At 42.6% G+C, this 19512-nt stretch overlaps 1 protein-coding gene across 2 annotated transcripts; it reads left to right on the top strand.

Moving 5' to 3' along the window:
- Positions 1 to 226: 226 nt before the first annotated feature.
- meaf6 (MYST/Esa1-associated factor 6) lies at positions 227 to 19308 on the top strand. Of its 2 annotated transcripts, XM_080211515.1 has the most exons (8): positions 227 to 408; positions 8278 to 8393; positions 9733 to 9820; positions 9914 to 9959; positions 10559 to 10754; positions 11284 to 11313; positions 12926 to 12959; positions 18352 to 19308. In XM_080211515.1, exons 1-8 carry the CDS (start codon positions 319 to 321, stop codon positions 18358 to 18360), a joined length of 609 nt encoding a protein of 202 aa, XP_080067641.1. In that variant the 5' UTR covers positions 227 to 318; the 3' UTR covers positions 18361 to 19308. The 2 variants fall into 2 exon arrangements, with proteins under 2 accessions (XP_080067641.1, XP_080067642.1); XM_080211516.1 differs by lacking the exon at positions 11284 to 11313 and having other exon boundaries at positions 18352 to 19304.
- The last annotated feature ends 204 nt before the right edge of the window (positions 19309 to 19512 follow it).

Below are 19512 nucleotides of genomic sequence, written 5' to 3'. Positions count from 1 at the left end.
AGTGAAATACACCCGCCAATAAATCGGAACAATACACCCTCCAGTCCCCTCAGTGGCGATGAATTGGATGTAATACACCCTCCAGTCCTCTAGGTGGCGATGAATGGGATGTAACACACCTTTCAGTCCTCTCGGCGGCGATGAACTGGGTATAATCGACTCTCCAGTCCTGGCGTGTAATACATCCTCCTAATCTGTGGGTGGCGCTCTCCCCGCAGCGCCCCCTGGTGGCTGGAGGTCCGCCGAGCCGCCGCCCCTCCCGCCTGCGGCCTGAAGAAGCGGTTTGAACTCGGGTGCTTCTCGCTTGACGCCTCCAATATGGCGATGCACAACAAGGCGCAGACCCCGCAGATACCCGACACCCGGCGGGAGCTGGCCGAGCTGGTGAAGAGGAAGCAGGAGCTGGCGGTATGTCGGTACCGAGGAGGGGAGACTCCGGCCTCAGAAACTGCCAGTCGGCGGGAAGTTTCTGGAGAGAAGGGGGAGGGAAGGCGAAGGCAGGAAAGGCCGGCGAGAGCCTGGGCCTGGACTGAGAGCCGGCACTGATCCCCAGGGCCCGGTTAAAGGGGATGTCAGCACTGACGGCCGCTCCCAGGGCAGGTTTGGGCTCTCAGCCTGTTTCCATGGGGCTGGGACCACCCTGAGACACAGTGACCACCCCAACCCTCCAGGGAGTGGGCAATGGAACTGGCATTGCCTCTACTGCCAGTCTGACTGGAACACTGAGCAGACACTGGGGTGGCACAATGATCAGCACTGCTGCCTCACAGAGCCAGGGATCCAGGTTTGATTCTCGGCTTGGGTCACTGTCTGTGGAGTCTGCACATTCTCCCCGTGTCTGCGTGGGTTTCCTCCGGGTGCTCCGGTTTCATCTCTCAATCCCAAAGACGTGTTGGTTTGGTGGATTGGCCATGCTAGATTCTCCCTCAGTGTACCTGAACAGGTGCCAGAGTGTGGCGAGTTGGGGATATTCACAGTAACTTCATTGCAGTGTTCATGTAAGCCAACATAAGAAATAGGAGCAGGAGTAGGCCATCTAGCCCGCCCCGCCATTCAATAAGATCATGGTTGATCTGAAGTGGCTCAGTTCCACTTTCCCGCTTTCTCCCCATAATCCTTAATTCCCTTGCCTACCAAAAACCTATCTCCCGTGACTTAAATATATTTAGCGAGGTAGCCTCCACCACTTCATCGGGCAGAGAATTTCAGAGATTCACCACCCTTTGAGTGAAGAGGGTGGCCAAGGAAAATACTTCACTGGTTGTAGTTGGCCAATCCTGTCAGTCCCGGAATATTGTTTCAGGAGTGTCCTAGAGAGTGAAGCCTACTTGTGACACTAATAAATAAACTTTAAACTGGGGTATCAACACAGTTTGGGTTTACAATAGTGATATTCACATATATATTATTCAACTCTCCTCAGGAACACTGCATTTGCAATGTTGCAAGTAGGCTTACATTAACAGTGCAATTAAGTTACAGTGAAAATCCCCTAGTCGCCACTGTTTGGGTACACTGAGGGAGAATTTAGCATAGCCTGTACGTCGAACCAGCACGTCTTTGGGATCGTGGGAGAAAACTGGAGGGTGCGGAGGCAAGCTATGCAGACATGGGAAGTACGTGCGCACTCTGCACAAACGGTGACACAGACCTGGGTCTCTAGTGTTGTGAGACAGCAGTGCTAGCCATTCTGCCCATGCTAATATTGTTGTCATCTTTTTAAAGGCTATCATGATGAGAACAGTTGTGTAACTTGTTGCCACAGAGCACCACCGAGCTAAGCTGCTCCCAGTTTCTCCATTCGTAGTCACTTTGCCCAGTGCGGCTTTGTCTTTCCAGGTTTTCTTGAGCAATGTGGGAAGAATTCAGTTAACCCTGTTTTTTTTTTGACCTATTACCCCCACCCCCAGCTTCCTATTGTCACCCTAGCTTACCAAATGTTCAGTAAACCCTGCAGAACTTATCAGACATTGTGTTTCCAAGTCTACATCAGTGTTTATTGCTTCTTGCAATAATTCATAATGACTTAATCTATTTACTACTTTTACTCCTTGGTTATCAGAGAATCTTTGCAGTGCAGAAGGATGCCATTTGCTCATTGAGTCTGCACCAACTCCCTGACAGAATATCTTACCCAGGCTCTCTCCCCAGCCCTATCCCTAAAACCCCACAAATTTATCATGGCTAATCCATCCAACCCACACATCTAGGGGCACTAAGGGTCAATTTGTTTTTACTGTGGCCAATCCACCTAACCTGCACATCTTTAAACTGTGGGAGGAAACCAGAGGACCTGGAGGAAACCATGGCAGACGTGGGGAACATGCAAACTGTACACAGACAGTCACTCAAGACCAGAATTGAACCTCGGTTCCTGACACTGTGAGGCAGCTGTGCTGCCCATATGAGGAGGATAGTGACTAAATGGTTATTACATAATTGAAAAGCCAAGGTTTGAGTGCTTGTTGGGTGGACAGCATGTATGAGCACCGTAATAAGCAGCACAAGTTACTATAAATATTTGGGTTCATAGCCTCTATCTCCTAACCACAGCAATGGTATGGCCATCCACATTTGCTTGAACCACCAGTTGGATAATCAACATCTTTTTCTGTAAAACTCGATTGTGTTTGGTGCTTCACTCTATATGACAACATCTTCTGACCCCCAAGTAATATTTTACAACAGCACTCGTCCCTTGTTGATGTTTCTACATCAGCTAAGCACAGATATTTGCCCCAGAGACATGGGAGCAGGAGTAGCCCATTCTATCCCAGAGTCTGCTCTAACACTCTGTTAGATCATGGCTTATCTGTGCCTCACATCCATTTGCCCAATTTGGTTCTGTATTCCTAACTAGCCATAACTTAAACAAATTAATCTCATTTGGAAAATTTCAGTTGGCTCAGCATCCCCAGCCATTTGGGAAAGATACCAATTTTTGCGTGTAACAAATGCTTCTTAATTTCCCTCAAGTAGTCAAAGCATAATTTTAAATTTTGTTTTCTTATTTTGAGGTTGACTCCTTTGTTTTGGACTCCCATCGCCAATCCCTTGCTATGCTGTCAAATCTTTCAATTATTTTAAACATCTTTATTTGATCAATTTTCTATGCTCAAGCGAATATAAACCAGACATAAGCAACCTGTCCTCAATTTAGCCCTCCAAACCTTGGTACTCTTATTCAATACTGCAAAGACTATTCCCAGCAATAGGAATGAAAACTTGTTCTCCAGAAGTAGTCGCACCCCTAGCTCAGCTGTTCCAGTACAATTACATGACTGGCATCTACCCAGCGATGTGGAAAATGGCCCAGGTCTGTCCTGTGAACAAAAAGTAGAACAAATCCAAGCAACTGCCCCTTCATCAATCCACTGTCAATTCGCAACAAAGTGATTGAAGAGACCATCAACAGCACTATCAAGGTGCATTTACTCAGCAATAACACTTTGTGTTCAGTGAGGGCCACTTGGTTTCTGATCTCAGTACACCTTGGTCCAAATTAGACAAGAGAGCTGAACTCAAGGAGGAAGTGCCTGTCTTTGACTTGAAGGCAACATTTTACTGACTGTGGCATCAAGAAGCTCCAGCAAAACTGAAGTCATCGAGAATCAAGGAAAATACTTCACTGGTTGTAGTTGGCCCAGTCCTGTCAGTCCCAGAATATTGTTTCAGGAGTGTCCTAGACACAATGGTGAATCTGCTTCATCAATAAACTTCCTTACATCATGAGGTCAGGAATTGGGGTGCTTGCTGCTGATTGTACAATATTCACCACCATTCGTGACTGCTCAGGATCTAAAGCATTCCATGCCCATGTGCAACATTAGCTGGACAATATCCAGGCTGAGGCTAAGTGACAAATTAACATTTGGGCCACAACTGCCGGGCAATAACCATCTCAAAGAAAACTATCTAGCCATCACCCATTGAGGTTCAGTGGCACCACTATTGCTGAATCCTCCACTCTGAACATCCGGGGGGTTACCATTGACCTGAACCGGATTATCCAAATAAATACTGTGGCTGCAAAAGAATGTCAGAGACTGGGAATTCTGCAGAGAGTGACTCACTTCCTGACTCCCCAAAGCCACTCCACAATCTACAAGGCACAAATCAGGAGTGTGATGGAATACACTCCACATGCCTGGGTTATTGCAGCTCCAACAACACTCGAATAGCTTGTTACCAATCAGAACAAGGCAGTCGACTTGATTGGTACCTCATCCGCCACCATCACGTTCACTCCCTTCAGCAGTGTCACATTGTGGCAGCGGTGTATACCATACACATGTCGCACAGGAGCAACTTATCAAGGCTTCTTCGATGGCACCTTCCAAACCCGCCCTCAACAACTTGGAAGGACAAGCACAACAAGTGCATGGGAACACCAGCACCTGCAAGTTCCCTTCCAAGCCAACTCAAATATTCCAAGTCAAATTTATAAAGCACGTCACAGTACATTGCAAGCAAAAGCCGATTGATTACCCTTGTGCAGTCCCTTAGTGTCTGCCACATGACTTTGTCTGTCCTGTGTACTGCTCCTCCAGTGCCTGCAGCATGGCTGGTGGAACTCTGCTGACTTTTGGTGGAGGAGAGGGCACATGAGCTTGGAGGAATGCTTTGTAGCTCTGGACTTCAAGACTGGCTGTGGACTGCACTATTTCGGTGAGAAATGGGTCAGTGTTCTTTTATTGTTGTTGGATTGAAATCCTAGGACTCTACTTAAAAGTACAGTGTGTACCAAGGCCACGTGGACGGCAGTGGTTCAAGAAAGTGGCTCACCACCACCACCTTGAGAATAATTTAGGATGGGCAATAAATGCTGGTCTCGCCAGCGACGCCTATGTTCTGAGAAAAAGAATAAGTATCTGTGCTGCACCTCATCGAAGACTAATATATTATTGTGTGGGTAACGTGTTAACCACCTTTATGTTCTTTAAATCCAAGCGTTATACTGGGTTTACTCGGTTAATCTGCATGAGTACAAGTTGTATATTTGCAACGTGCCTGACTGCCGTCCAGGATGTTGAGTGATGATTTTGTGTAGCCCTTTATCTGTTATTCTTTGTCATGCATCATATATTTGCAGAAGCAAGATTTTAAAGATGGAGTGAGAATTTGGGAGTGTTACTGCTTGTTTTTGGTTGCTTGCAAGTGTCCTTACAGCTCCAAAATGGCACCAATGGCACATGTATATACTTCGGTGAATTGTGGCGTCGGACATTAATTGAGAGAAATCCTATTCCATTCTAGTGTCCAACTGTTGTGTGACCATATGCAGTAGGTTGTCTGGCAGTGGTCAGGTTGCTGTAGATATGTGCCAAATGTACATGACGCATAAAGACAAACTTCTGGGTGTCTACTGGGCAACAGGGCTTTGTGCTGACTTGTGACGCCAGTGCACAACCAGCCTACACATATACTGTGTTCATGTGATTGAAATTGTACTGACACACTAAACGTGAATAGAACAGACCATTGGAACTTGGGAACAACACTCTGATCCCTATGGAACTTGGAAGAACGGATACCAGGGTTTACCGTAGTCTGCATTATGCAGAACGTTGCTGTCATGAGCAGATAGACCTTGCTGGCAGTATTCTCCTCCAGAAAGAATAAAAGGAGGCAGTGTAAACAACACCTTTCTGCTTCGGCTGTCTCTGAACTCATCCTGAGTGATACCAGGAAGCCACAATTCTAATTCCCCATTCGCCAGCAGTCCCACACTTCACCTTCCATTTGGCCACAAAAATAAAAGCCAACTCAAAATAAATATTCCAAGTCAAATTTATAAAGCACGTCACAGTATATTGCAAGCAAAAGCCGATTGATTACCCTTGTGCAGTCCCTTAATGTCTGCCACATGACTTTGTCTGTCCTGTGTACTGCTCCTCCAGTGCCTGCAGCATGGCTGGTGGAACTCTGCTGACTTTTGGTGGAGGAGAGGGCACGTGAGCTTGGAGGAATGCCTTGTAGCTCTGGACTTCAAGACTGGCTGCAGACTGCACTATTTCGGTTTGGAGAGTAGCTGTATAGGCTGGCTGACAGGTGAAGGAGGAATCTAGGGCAGAGCCTCAGCAGTTCTGGTAATTTGTTGGAGGGCAGTTTGGTGTATTGCAGTTCTGCACAACTAGGATCAGGGTGTACTTGCACGGCAGCAAGCTAAGCTTGGATGGCAACTGCCTCAAGTCTCCGTTGCAACAGTTAGGTGTTGGGTTACTCCTGTTTTTTTGCTGCAGTTGAAGTTGTGAAATTAGTCAACAGATACTGCATCATGTTTGGGTCTACAAGTGTATAGATTTTGCTCCCAGCCAACCAATGCTTTAAATTTAAAATTCCTGTCTTATTTTTCAATCCTTCCAAGTCCTTGAATCTCCCCTATCTGTAAATTCCTTCAGTCTTACCATGCTGGATCCCTGCTCTCTGCCAGTTCTTGCACCATGATTGCTTCCTGTTTTGATGGTGGCTGAGCATTCAGCTTTGTAAGCTCTGGAATTCCCTCCCTTCATCTCTCTCTCTTTTTATCCTCCTTTTAATACACTCAAGATCCATCGCTCTGCTCGTTTGGTATAATATCGGCTTACGTGGCTCAGTATCAAATCTTGTTGCAGACATTCCTGTGAAGCAGCTTGAGGTGTTTTATTACTGTGGAGATACTATATAAATACAGGTTCTTGTGTGCAAATCATTTCCTTGTGGAAAGGATGGGACCAAACTCTATGCAAAGCCTTGTATTAATCTGATGGTGGACTTCTCTATGCCCCTAGTCATTGACCTGCCAATGCGTCAAGGCCTATCTGTTCATCACAGTGCTCACCCATCAGTGTTCTTCTGTAAACTGCTCCATTGAAGTCCACAGCAGTAGAGCCCATATGTGATTTCATCCTCTCATGAGTTGGCACTGGTGCCATTCTTGCCCTGGCTCTTATTGCCTGCCAGTTGTGCCTAATATCTCATCCACATGTGGATCTCACCTCAACTGATAGTTGTAAGAATAAAATTAGTCTTCACTATTGCTCTACTGTTTCTCCATTGACCTGCTCCATCGCCCTTTAGAGTATCTGAAATAACAAAGTTGATTGGTACAGTTATAGTGCGGATGCAGAGAGGCGAATGTAGATGCTTGCACCATCCACAGCTTGTAAATCAGAAGAGAGTATGGGTTGTTGGACAAGTGGGATGTGAGCACGATTGGGTTATGAGGTTATTTGGTTTCAGCTCTGTGGCCATTTCAGTAATGCCCAGTATTATCTCTTCCATGAGGTTCAGGATTTGCAAGCCCTGTCCCCCTCTGTTAGTTCCTGCTGCTGCTTTCTCTGGTTGTGTGCCACATTGTTCTGCAAGAGAAGAGGAAGTTTTCGTGCAATCTATTGGCTCATGTTGCGATGATGGAATAATTGGCAGTATGCCCAGGCAGAAAGATGTGGGTTTGAGGTGTTTAGCAGTATTACGTGTAGGTGAGTGAGGTGAAGTTTTGACATTTGGTGTAAATTGTAATTGATTGTTGGTAGGTGAGAGATGATTTGTGCAGCGTGAAGCTATTGCTGCATTTGCTGGACAAAGCATTTGAAGATACATTCACTGACCTTGACCACTCATGTGAACTAGTGGCACTGCATCCTGGTTATCAGTGTTTAATTCATTGCATTGAACTCCACAGTGACCTGCTTTTAACTGTGTTTGGGGGTGGGAGGGGGGTGTGGTTTCTCTTGGCCCTTGTGGATTCATGCCATCTCTCCCCCTCTCCATCTCCTTCATCAAAACTTTCAGTGAAGCCCTCAGCATCCTCAGTTGTGCTATTTTTCACTCTTTTCCAGGTTTAGATTCTCTTCAATCCTGACACCTGCTTCAATCAGGGTGCACATCTCACCTAAACAGTACAGCGCTGGCTTTATGCAATGCTAATCACTCTCAATATTGGCTCCCACTGATGGATCCAGCCAGTGTACAGAACAGCTGGCTTGGGTTACATGCAGAGATCATTTAAGTGAACAGTAGGCATGAAGTTTGCATGCAGCCTGCAATGCAATCAGTGGGTACTGACTGCATCCCTATCCGAATGCTTATTTTCAGGAACTGTCCAGTTTAACCTCCGTTGAGTTTGTATCATGATAGAAAACATGATAATAAAGTTTCTTTCTGAGTTCTATAAATTGGCTTTTTGTTGCCCCATGATGATTTGTAATGATAAGCTGATCAAAACACTTTTTCACAGCAGCTCATTTTCCTTCTGCAACTATTTTATGAATATATTTGTAACTCCCTTTTTCACAGGAGACTTTGGCAAACTTGGAGCGGCAGATCTATGCTTTTGAAGGCAGTTATTTGGAAGATACCCAGATGTACGGGAATATCATTCGTGGATGGGATCGTTACTTAACCAATCAGAAGTATGTGTGAACAGCAAGAGCCTTTGTAGTTGGAGCTTTCATAGTGGTTCCTCCATCATCACCTTCCAAACATTGGCAGATTTTCAAATCTAATTCTGAAAATCCCGCATAAATTCACAGGAATATTATGTCGTTCTTTGTTAAGGTGGTTACTTAAAAGTGTAATGAATATAAAGTTGGGTATTTAGAATTGTCGTATTGATTATATATTTTTCAAACAAATTTACGTTGTGGTATTTTAAAGGATTTTTACTTTCATGCTTCTGTGTTGCACACAGCTGACTGTCGGAATGCAGGCAATTCTGTATATGCAAAAAAATTGCAGTGAGTTCTCCTGGATGGTCTTTCCAATAGCTCAGTCAATAAAAACACTCCCTTGCGTATAACTGAGCCATGAATGTCTCTGATCAATCCCTGACCTGTGCCACGTTAACGCACCTCAAGTTGGGTGATTGCAACTGGCCTTGCCATCTCTGAATGAAAGCCTGGGAATCAAACACCAGGGCTTCTGTTGCTGATCACCATTCAGTGGTTATTACTGGAATGCAAGTGTCATGTGGGGTGGCGGATAGGATTGGGCTTGATGGATATTTCCATCATTGAACAATCTGTCGACACTGCCTGAGCCGCTGTCCGAAGAATGGCCGTTTGACGGTACTAAAGGGAATTGTACCCAAACTGTAATAAGCACTTTTGAGAGAAGGGTGAAGATTGTTGCAGAGTGATAGTTTGCCTGTGAGAAGCGTAGGTAGTTTGTTTTCAGGAAGTGCCAACGTCATGCTGAAAGAAGCATGCAATTAGGAACACAGGTTGCTGACTAATTAATTAGAGAACTCGGGAAGGGAATGGGATTTGTGTGAAGACCATTTATATTTTTGGGAATGTTGGTCCACAAACTAATGGAAGCACTGTGTTCCGAATGTAGGACAACTTGCATGAAATTGTTTGTAGCAGTACATTTCGACATTGTAGAAAGTATTTTAAATTGGCTTTATGGCTGCTCTTTTAGTTTAAAGTTACACAGGTCTGGGAATTAAACTTTGCAAAAGACAAGTTTTTTGTTTCTCCTACCTTCTCTTTCGTTGGCTCATTTCATCCTGTGCAAGTTATACCGGAGTGAACTGGACGACCCCTTATTCCTGAAGTCCTGCAAGTGTTTTGTGTCACTAGTCACACAGGTGACAGAAGGTGACTTACCCTTTGATTTTTCTCCATCTTTATTAACCTATCCTCGTTAGAAAAGCTACAGTCATGGCACATGCACAAGGGGAGCTGTATATAATTGAATGATAAATTATAATTGGGTACTTCACCTATTCATTGCTGTGTTGTGTTTCAGAAACACTAACAGTAAGAACGATCGAAGGAACCGGAAGTTTAAAGAAGCCGAACGTCTCTTTAGCAAGTCCTCTGTTACTTCAGTGGCAGTAAGTAAAGTAACTGTGCCTGATTATAGAATACATACAGCTTGCATGCACAGTTAAGTGCTGTGTTTAACAGTGATTTAACTTCTCTTGTAGGCAGTGAGTGCTTTGACTGGTGTCCAAGATCAGATGGTAGAAAAACGTAAGTCTTAGATATAAGTACTACTTCCTATAGAGTTTAATGTGTACTCCTCCATGTCAACATGTCTTTTGAGCGGGCAAATAATTTGCAGTTTGGTTGAAACTGGGGATTGTACTGGGGTGTTTTCTTCTGAAATGTTTATTTTAACATGGGGGAGGGTGCAGAAGTGGTCAGATTAACTTTGTTGAATGGGTTTCTCACATTTCTTGATTTTAATCTAACTTTTTTTTATTGTTTTGCTGTCTTCATTACTGTCAGTGAAATCAAACTGATAACAGCAAGTGCAAAAATAATATCAAAAGCATTGCAAAATTATAATAGTACATTATATCCATCCTGGCTCTCAAAATTATAATATTGAGATTCTTTCACAATTGGAAACAAGTTGTAAAGTGTTTGAGGCGCATTTTGTGTGTATACTTAAAAAACTGAAGCTTTGCAGCAATAATTTTTAACTTGGATAGTTTCTTAATTCCCTGTATATGCAGTTTGTTGATTATGCTTCTCATACTTCTGCGCTGGGATGCTTTAAGGTTCTGTGCTGGGATAAGCAAGCCTCTTTGTCAAATCTGCTGCATCTTGTGTGTGAAACATATTAGGTGAACCAGGCAGTGGGACAGAAAGCGACAATTCACCAGACTTCCAGAATCAGGAGAATGAACCGAACCAGGAGGACACTGAGGAACTGGATGGGTCACACCTGCAGGGAGTGAAGCCACAGAAAGCAGCCTCTTCCACATCATCCGGCAGTCACCACGGGAGTCACAAGAAAAGGAAAAACAAAAATCGACACAGGTAATTTTGTGCAGAAGCAGGTCATGAGACTGTCAGGGCTAAGATGGAGGAGTCATGTCTGAGTTTCTTCCTCAGAAACCCACGTGTGGGATTTCTGCTGGTAACTCTTATTTTTCCAATCATGGAAGTAGAATAACAACTCGTCAGTATTAGTGAACTTTGAGTTAAATGTGGTGGTACTTAAATTTTTTTGCTATATGTTTATGTACATATATGTACATCAACACTGCTACACAGTGTTTGCTGCTCTGTTTTTTGAATTAAAATGGTTAGGCTCAATGAATGGCTTTATTGCTCCATGTAATAACTCTTGAAAAAAACATACATTATTTTCAAGACCTTGTATCTACTGAGTGAAAAGAAACTATTTTCAGATATATTCATTTCTCCATTAAGTTCATCAAAGTGCCGGTGGTCTTTTGCCATTTTGCTTAAAAATTTAGTATTCCAAAAAAGTCTGAGACTTTAGTTTGGATAACTAGTATGTTAACTTGTGTTGCTTTCTTTCTTCTTTTATGCTGCCATCCAGCCCATCTGGCATGTTTGATTATGACTTTGAGTAAGTTTGCTTTCTATCAGTATACATACTGTGTCTTTTCCAGTATTCCCCTGTACTGTGATGTGTAGACTGTAGACCGTTCTGGAAATGCTTAGTACTTTTTGCCAGTAGCTGCTGTAAGTTTGAATATTTGCTGATGCGTGTAATTAAAAATCGGTGTCGATTATCGAATGCTAAAATTCAGTTTCCGTTTAGGATATGTTCTCAATAGAAGGATGCAGTTACAGTGCAACAATACTTCGTAAATTTTTAATTAAATCTAATAAATAGTTTTCAGGCAGCAAAGCTCCGTACATGCATATGATCCTTCATGCTAGCAAACCAGGCATCCATCCAACTAAGTAAGAGTTCAGGCTATAAGTCCAGTCTTGTTGGCTGTACTTTGCACTTCATGGCTGTTCTTCCTCACACCAGTAATGTAATACAAGTACAGCATCAATTTTTAATAATGCTGCAATACTGAATTTCTTCCACATGGGACCCTCAATACTTTAGGTAAAACTACTGCCAAATGGCAAACAGATGACTACTTTCCTACAGTTTACAAGGCAGACAGGACTTAATCATTCATTGGGAATTGATAAAGCTCCACAGGTTCTAAGGCCTCTCCCAACTTTTGTTATCAAAGCTCAACAGCCTTCTGTACTCAAGTGTTAATGCTCAGAATGCAAAATCAACAAAAAAAGTTTAGTGGATTAGTGAAAAATATGGTTTCTACTGTCACAGTTTTGTCACTTATTTGAGTTTAAAAAAACAAAAAAATTTATAAATAGTGGGCTTGTATCAGAATAAGTGGATCAGCACAAAATTACCTTTCGTTGTCATGCACATTCACAGTTATCATCAGCTGCCATCATTTTTAGTGAACTCTAAGGATGGGAATCAAAAATACTGTAGAGATGAGATTTGTAAGACTGGAGTTGCAAGAGATGAAGAGGGGTGATTTAGCAAGCCACCATTTTAAAGCATGACAGGAAAACTTTACCAGTGTCATGGTTTTTGCACACTGCTCACCTCTTGAAGCAAATCTAACTCAGACTAATGAAGTGGAAAATCCTTTCTTCATCAGCAGTGAATGAAATGTGGTTGAGCCAATTTGAACCCGCTTCCCGATGAATACCTGTTCACAGCCCATAATTTGGCTTCATAATCATAACATTTTCCTCTTCCATGTTGGGGCACAAAATCAATTTGGAAAGCAGCCATGATGAAGTGTTTTTTAACAACATTTTATACAGTGTTCCTTGTGGTGTTGGTAAGTTGAGCAGCAAGATTTTTTTTTATTAATGGGATATGGGCATTACTGGCAAAGCCATTATTTTATTACCCGCCCTTAATTACCCTTGAGAATGTGACAGGGAGTCGCCTTCTTGAAAGGGTCACTGTTGCATAGTGCAGGTGCTCCTGCAGTACTGTTAGGTAGAAAAATAAAAACAAACAGCTGCAGAAGAATGACTACTTAACCTTCATTTACTTGGTGAAGACAGGAAAATAAACTGCAGCTGAAATGCTTTTATGTTTTGGTGCTGTTTCACATCAGTAGATGGTGAATGTTGTGACTTAGAAAGCTATAGCTGGTTTCTAAGATGTAGTTCTTCTGTTTAAACTACAGGATTGATATCAAGCTGAATAAAAAACCAAGAACTGTGAGTACACATTTTCGTAATTTTTTTTGCTGTACGTTTTACAATGTTGTGGAGTAACAGCTGAGTTAGTGAAATAAAAACACTGCTTAAAATAACTCAGCCAGTCTGGCAGCATTTGTAGAGAAAGAAACAATTGATGTTTCCCGCTGATGCTGTCAAACCTGTTGAGTTTTTCCAACACTAATTTTCAGAATCTGCAGTATTTTGCTTTTATGTTAATTGAGTCAATGAAACTGATTTCAAATAGAACAGCTTGGTGTGGAAACATAGGAATTAGGAGCGGAAGGAGACAATTTAACCTCTTCAATCCTCTCAACCTATACCCATGACCTCTTATTCTAGATTGCCCTGTGAGAGGAAACATTTGGTCCACATTTACTTTATCAATTCCTTTTAAAATTTTATTTACCTCGATCAGATCCTCTCTCATCCTTCTAAACTCCAGTGAGTGTAAGTCCAAATTGTTTAATCTCTCTTCATATTGTCAACACTTTCATCCCTGGAATCAATGTGGTGAACCTCCTCTGAATTGCCTCCAATGCCACCACATCTTTCCTCAAATAATGAAACCAAAACTGGACACAGTACTCCAGATGCGGTCTCACCAGCACCCTATACAATTGCAACAACACTTCGATTTTTATTATCCAGTCTTTTGCAATAAATGCCGACATCCCATTTGCCTTTTTTATTATGCGCTGCACCTGCATACCGACTTTCTGTGATTCATAAACATAGACACCTAGATCCCTCTGCCTAAACACATTTTGAATCTGCTTTCCATTTAGGTAATAATTTGCCTTTCTATTTTTTCTACCTAAATAGATAACCTCACACCTATCCACATTAAGCCAAATTTTAATGCCAAATTTTGGCCCTTTCTTCTTGCCTATCTATATCCATTTGTAAAATCTTTACATCCTCTTCATTGCCTGCTTCCCACGTATTTTGTTATCATCCACACATGGTGCTATTACACTGCCTCTGCTTGCAGAACATTTACATATTTTGTAAACAGTTGAGGTCTGAGGATTGACTCCTGTGACATCCCGCTAGTTACAATCCGTCAGCCAGAGAAGGACCCATTTATCCCAATCCTCTGCTTTACGTCAGTGAGCCAATCCTCAATCCAATCTACCACTCTACCCCCAATCCCGATCTCACCTTCTGGAGCAGCCTTTTATGTGGTACCTTGTCAAATAAGAACATAAGAAATAGGAGCAGGAGTAGGCCATCCAGCCCTTCGAGCCTGCCCCGCCATTCAATAAGATCATGGCTGATCTGTCGCTGCTCAGTTCCACTTTCCCGCCCTCTCCCCATAACCCTTAATCCCCTCTCCTATCAAAAACCCATCAACCCGCGTCTTAAAAATATTTAGCGAGGCAGCCTCCACCACTTCAACGGGCAGAGAATTCCAGAGATTCACCACCCTTTGAGTGAAGAAGTTCCTCCTTAACTCCGTTCTAAACCGCCCCCCCTTTTATCTTGAGGCTGTGCCCCCTAGTCCTACTGTCTTTTCTGAGCGGGAAGAGTCTTTCCACCTCTATCCTATCCATCCCATTCATCATCTTATACGTCTCAATGAGATCTCCCCTCATTCTTCTAAACTCTAACGAGTACAAGCCCAGTTTATTCAGCCTCTCCTCGTAGCTCAACCCCCTCAACTCCGGTATCAGCCTAGTAAACCTCCTCTGCACTCCCTCCAAGGCCAAAATATCTTTGCGCAGGTGCGGCGCCCAAAAATGCACACAGTACTCCAGTTGCGGCCTCACCAATGCCCTATACAGCTGCAGCAAGACCTCCCTACTTTTATATTCAATCCCCTTCGCTATGAAGGCCAGCATCCCATTCGCCTTCCTGACCACCTGTTGCACCTGCAAGCTGGGTTTTTGCGACTCATGCACAAGGACCCCGAGGTCCCTCTGCACCGTCGCCTGCTGCAGTTTTTCGCCCCGTAAGTAATAGTCCTTTCTACCATTCTTCCTACCAAAGTGGACCACCTCACACTTGCCAACATTAAATTCCATTTGCCATTTCCTGGCCCATTCGCCCAGCCTATCTAGATCCTTCTGCAGACTCTCCACAGCCTCTGCACAATTTGCAGTTCCCCCAATCTTGGTGTCATCCGCAAATTTCGACACTCTACCCTCGGTTCCCTCCTCCAGATCATCTATATAAATGGTAAAAAGCTGAGGCCCCAGCACCGACCCCTGGGGCACTCCACTAGTCACCATCCGCCAATCCGAATAGCACCCGTTGACCCCCACTCTCTGCCTCCTATTTGACAACCAATCCTCTATCCACGCTAACACCCTACCCCCAACTCCATGTCCCTCGACCTTCTGCAATAACCTCTTGTGAGGCACTTTGTCAAACGCCTTCTGAAAATCTAGAAAGACCACATCCACCGGCTCTCCTCTATCCACCGCCCTAGACACATCCTCATAGAACTCCAGTAAATTTGTCAGACACGACTTCCCTTTAATGAAACCGTGCTGCGTCTGCTCTATCAAGCAATTCCCTTCAAGATGCCTCGCAATTTCCTCCTTAATGACAGATTCTAACATTTTACCTACCACAGACGTTAAACTAACCGGCCTATAATTCCCTGCCTTTTGCCTGGCACCCTTCTTAAACAACGGCGTAACATTAGCCGTTTTCCAATCATCCGGCACTTCCCCGGAATCCAGCGACGTTTGGAACATAACCACCAAGGCATCCACTATCACCTCCGCCATTTCTTTCAGAACCCTCGGATGCATTCCATCCAGTCCTGGGGACTTGTCCACAATCAGCCCCTCCAGTCTGTCGAGCACCGCCTTTCTAGTAACAGTAATGTCATTAAGACCCTCCAGTCCTACCACCTTTCCATCGCTAACACCCGGCAAATTATTCACGTCCTCCTCCGTGAAGACAGAAACAAAAAAGTTATTCAATACCTTAGCCATATCCCCATCCCCTACCACTAGGTCCCCTTTCTCATCCTCTAAAGGACCAACATTCACCCTAGCCAGCCTCTTCCTTTTTATATATTTATAAAAACTCTTGCTATCCTTTTTTATATTAAGCGCTAGCCCAGCTTCATAGTTTCTCCTACTCTTCCTTATCAACTTCTTTGTCAATCTTTGTTGACATTTAAACCTCTCCCAATCCTCTTCTCGCCCACTACTCTTAGCTACTCTAAATTCCTCCGCTTTTAGTTTAACACTTTCCTTCACCTCCTTCGTTATCCACGGCTTATTACCTCTCCTCCTACTATCCTTTTTGACCATCGGAATAAATTTCCGTTGAGCACCAAGAAAGATCTCCTTAAAGATCCTCCACTGCTCCTCAACAGACCCTCCCTCCAACGCGCTCTCCCAGTCCACATTCGCCAATTCTTCTCTCATTCTGGAAGTCCAGATATACCACATTCACAGGTTCTCCACTTCCACCTTGCTGATTATGACCTCAAAGAAGTAAAGCAAGTTTTTCAAGCATGACTTAACCTTTATAAAACCATGCCAGCAGTGGTGGATTGAGCTTTGTCTTTCCAAATGCTCATTCATCTCCTCCTCAATGGTTGATTCCAGCAACTTGCCCATCACAGAGGTCAAACTAACCAGCCTATAGCTTCCGACTTTTGCCTCTCTCCCTTTTTGAATAGGGGCATTGCGATAGCATGTTTCCAGTCCAGTGGGACCTACCAGAATTCAAGGAATTTTGAAATATCACAACCGATGTATCCACTATCTCTGCTGCTACTTCCTTTAATTCCTTGTGGTGAGACCATCCGGTCCTGGAGACTTATCTGCCTTTAATCCCATTAATTCATTCAATATCTTCTCCCTAGTGGTGGCTATTGCGCCAAGTTCCCCTGCATTAACTCCAGTTTTTGGAAAATCTTCACTATACTCTACCGTAAAGATGGAGGCAAAATATTGGTTTAGTGCCTCCACCATGTCTGTGTTCCCCATTAATATCTCACTAATATTGTCCCCTAAAGGGCCAACGTGTATTTTAGTTATTCTCTTCCTCTTTATAAAATTGTAGAAGCTTTTGGTAGCTGCGTTTATGTTTCTGCTGGTTTCCTTTCGTAATTCATTTTGGCTCTTTCAACTCTGTTTTTAGTAGCTTTTTGCTGAACCTTAAAGTTCTCCCAACCCTCCAGCTTACCACTAGCTTTTGCAGTTTGGTCCTAGTGTTTGCCTTTGACTAGCCATGGAATGTTTTTCTGCCTTTTATAATTCCTCTTCCTCTCAGGAATATACTTTAATTGAGAGGTATTCAGTGTCTCCCTAAACAACCGCCATTGTTCCTTGACTGTCCTGCCCTCAATTATTTGTGCCCAGTTTACCTGGGCCAACTGATTTCCCAGGCCTGTATAATTACCTCTGCCTAACGCTAAAACTCTAGTATGGCGCTTTTTCTCGCTGAATCTGAAATTCGAGCATGCTGTGATCACTCTTTCCATGAGGATCTTTATCAACAAGACTATCAACCCTTCTTCATTACATAATACAAAATCTAAAGTAACCTGCTCCCTGGTTGGTTCCATAACATATTGCTTAAAGAAACAATCCCTCATACACTCTTTGAAATCTCCCTCAAGGCTACCTTTGCCATTTTGATTCATCCAGTCAATATGCATGTTAAGATCACCCATGATTACCTGTTGTGCCCTTCTCACAAACCCTCATTATTTCTTGGCTTATACTATGTTCCACTTTGGAAGTATTGCTCAGGGGTCTGTAAATTATTCCTGCAGAGGCTCAAGCATGATATATGACTGTAACAATTGTATTTTAAGACTAGAAGAGCTAACCCCAAAAGCTGTTATAATGGGGAGACCTGACATTCTGTCATGTTAAGCAAAGAAAAATACATTTTGTATAGGAAACTTCTTTGCAACATATCTCTCTGTGACCAACAGAGAGGATGTTATGTTCTGTGGAGTTGGTGAGTTTAAAACCTCTGGATGGAAAGAATAGTTTTTAAAGTTTTGATGTTACTGTTTCACTGTCTAAGTTGCATTGCACAAAGTAGTGAATATTTTACGTGTAATTAATTAAATATGTTAATATCAATTTTATACCCAGACTAATATTGTGTGTGAATTAAAAATAGCTTGTACCCAGGTGAGATTTTCTTGCTTTAACACCAAAATGTATATTGGGTCAGCATAGAAGGAATCTAATTCCAAGTATATTGAACAAAATTGGATATCTAGTGATGGAATGAATGTTTAGCTTAGTAATATAAACAAGGTATTGATGAGTTTCTGATCAAAATCAATCTTCTTCCTTCAACAGTGCTTAATTTTAAAATTGTTGAGTGGTAGATCTAGTCTGTATGTAAGTGCCTTGTGACACAGTTTTTGATATAACTTTACTTTTCAAAATTATTTACACAGGATTACTAAAGAACCCTTTGCCAGTTGCAGTTGTCAAGATTGGGGTTTCAAGGCTATGGACATACAGCGGCATTAAAACCAGCTCCAGACATTCACAGTAATTTTTTTACAGGACCCAATACTACAGCAAAGCAGCTATGCCTGATCCTGATGTTTGAGGCCACCTTGCATCTTTACATGCTGCATTTGATCCGTGTTCAATTGAATATTGCTGTATGGTTACGGTCCAATAGTTTGTTATTTATACAAGTACAGCAGGCACTGGGTTTTATAGTCAGTTTAAATCATCATGGGAGCTGTGAGGGGTGGGGTGGGGGGGAATTAATTGGTTGCTTTTAAGTCTGTTGTGACTCAGTTTGACCATTTGACGTTACCAGTGGCATTATGTGAGATTATATTTTACATAAAACGTGAAGTGTTTTTCATTTCCTAAAGTTCAATTTTAAATCTCTTGTTGGAAGTACCTGAAATGCTGGTGATGCCATCACTGTTTCACTTTTTGAGTACGAATGGCAGTTTTGTTTTTCTTTTTCCTTGTCCCGAACTTCTTTTAAGCTGTTTCTTCTTCTGTACTGGATCGTGTCTTGACGGATTTGACATGCAGGCAGAATGCACTCGTTTGGTGTCAAAACTTGGTGCAATTCTGAGAGTGCGAGGAAAGATCAGAAGGCTGTAATCTCCAGATATTTCTAAATGGACTCAATGGAGTTAGATTTAATAGCAACATGTGGTTTTATTTTCTGAACCCATTATATTTTGTTGTGCTTTCATTATTGTATGTATAAATATTACCTTTTAATTTGTACAATTACGACTTTTTTGTTTTTTGGACAAATGGCTTTATTATTTTTTTAAGAGGAAAAATGGATTTGTGACCATTTTTTGTATTAAAAGCAATTAACTATAATTAGCTGTATGTGGAGTTATTGAACAGATCTGCTTTTAAGCAAAAAATACCGTTATTGTCCAAAATGAGGTACATTTTACATTTTATATGAACTCTAATATTAAAGCACAACTGCAGTTTAACAGCTTTACTTAGTTCAAAAGTTCAGTTTGTTTAATTTTGAGCAGTCTCCAGAACTGGTGTCAACATTCTCACCTCTTGAATTTAAAGGTCAAGAGTTAAAGTGCCATGTCCTGGTGATTCTTTACGACAGT

The sequence above is a fragment of the Carcharhinus amblyrhynchos genome, chromosome 24 (genome assembly GCF_965287045.1).
Source record: "Carcharhinus amblyrhynchos chromosome 24, sCarAmb.v2.hapA, whole genome shotgun sequence".
Taxonomy (NCBI): Eukaryota; Metazoa; Chordata; class Chondrichthyes; order Carcharhiniformes; family Carcharhinidae; genus Carcharhinus; species Carcharhinus amblyrhynchos.
Note: the sequence above shows the minus strand (reverse complement) of the source record. Positions and strands in the feature narration are given on the sequence as shown.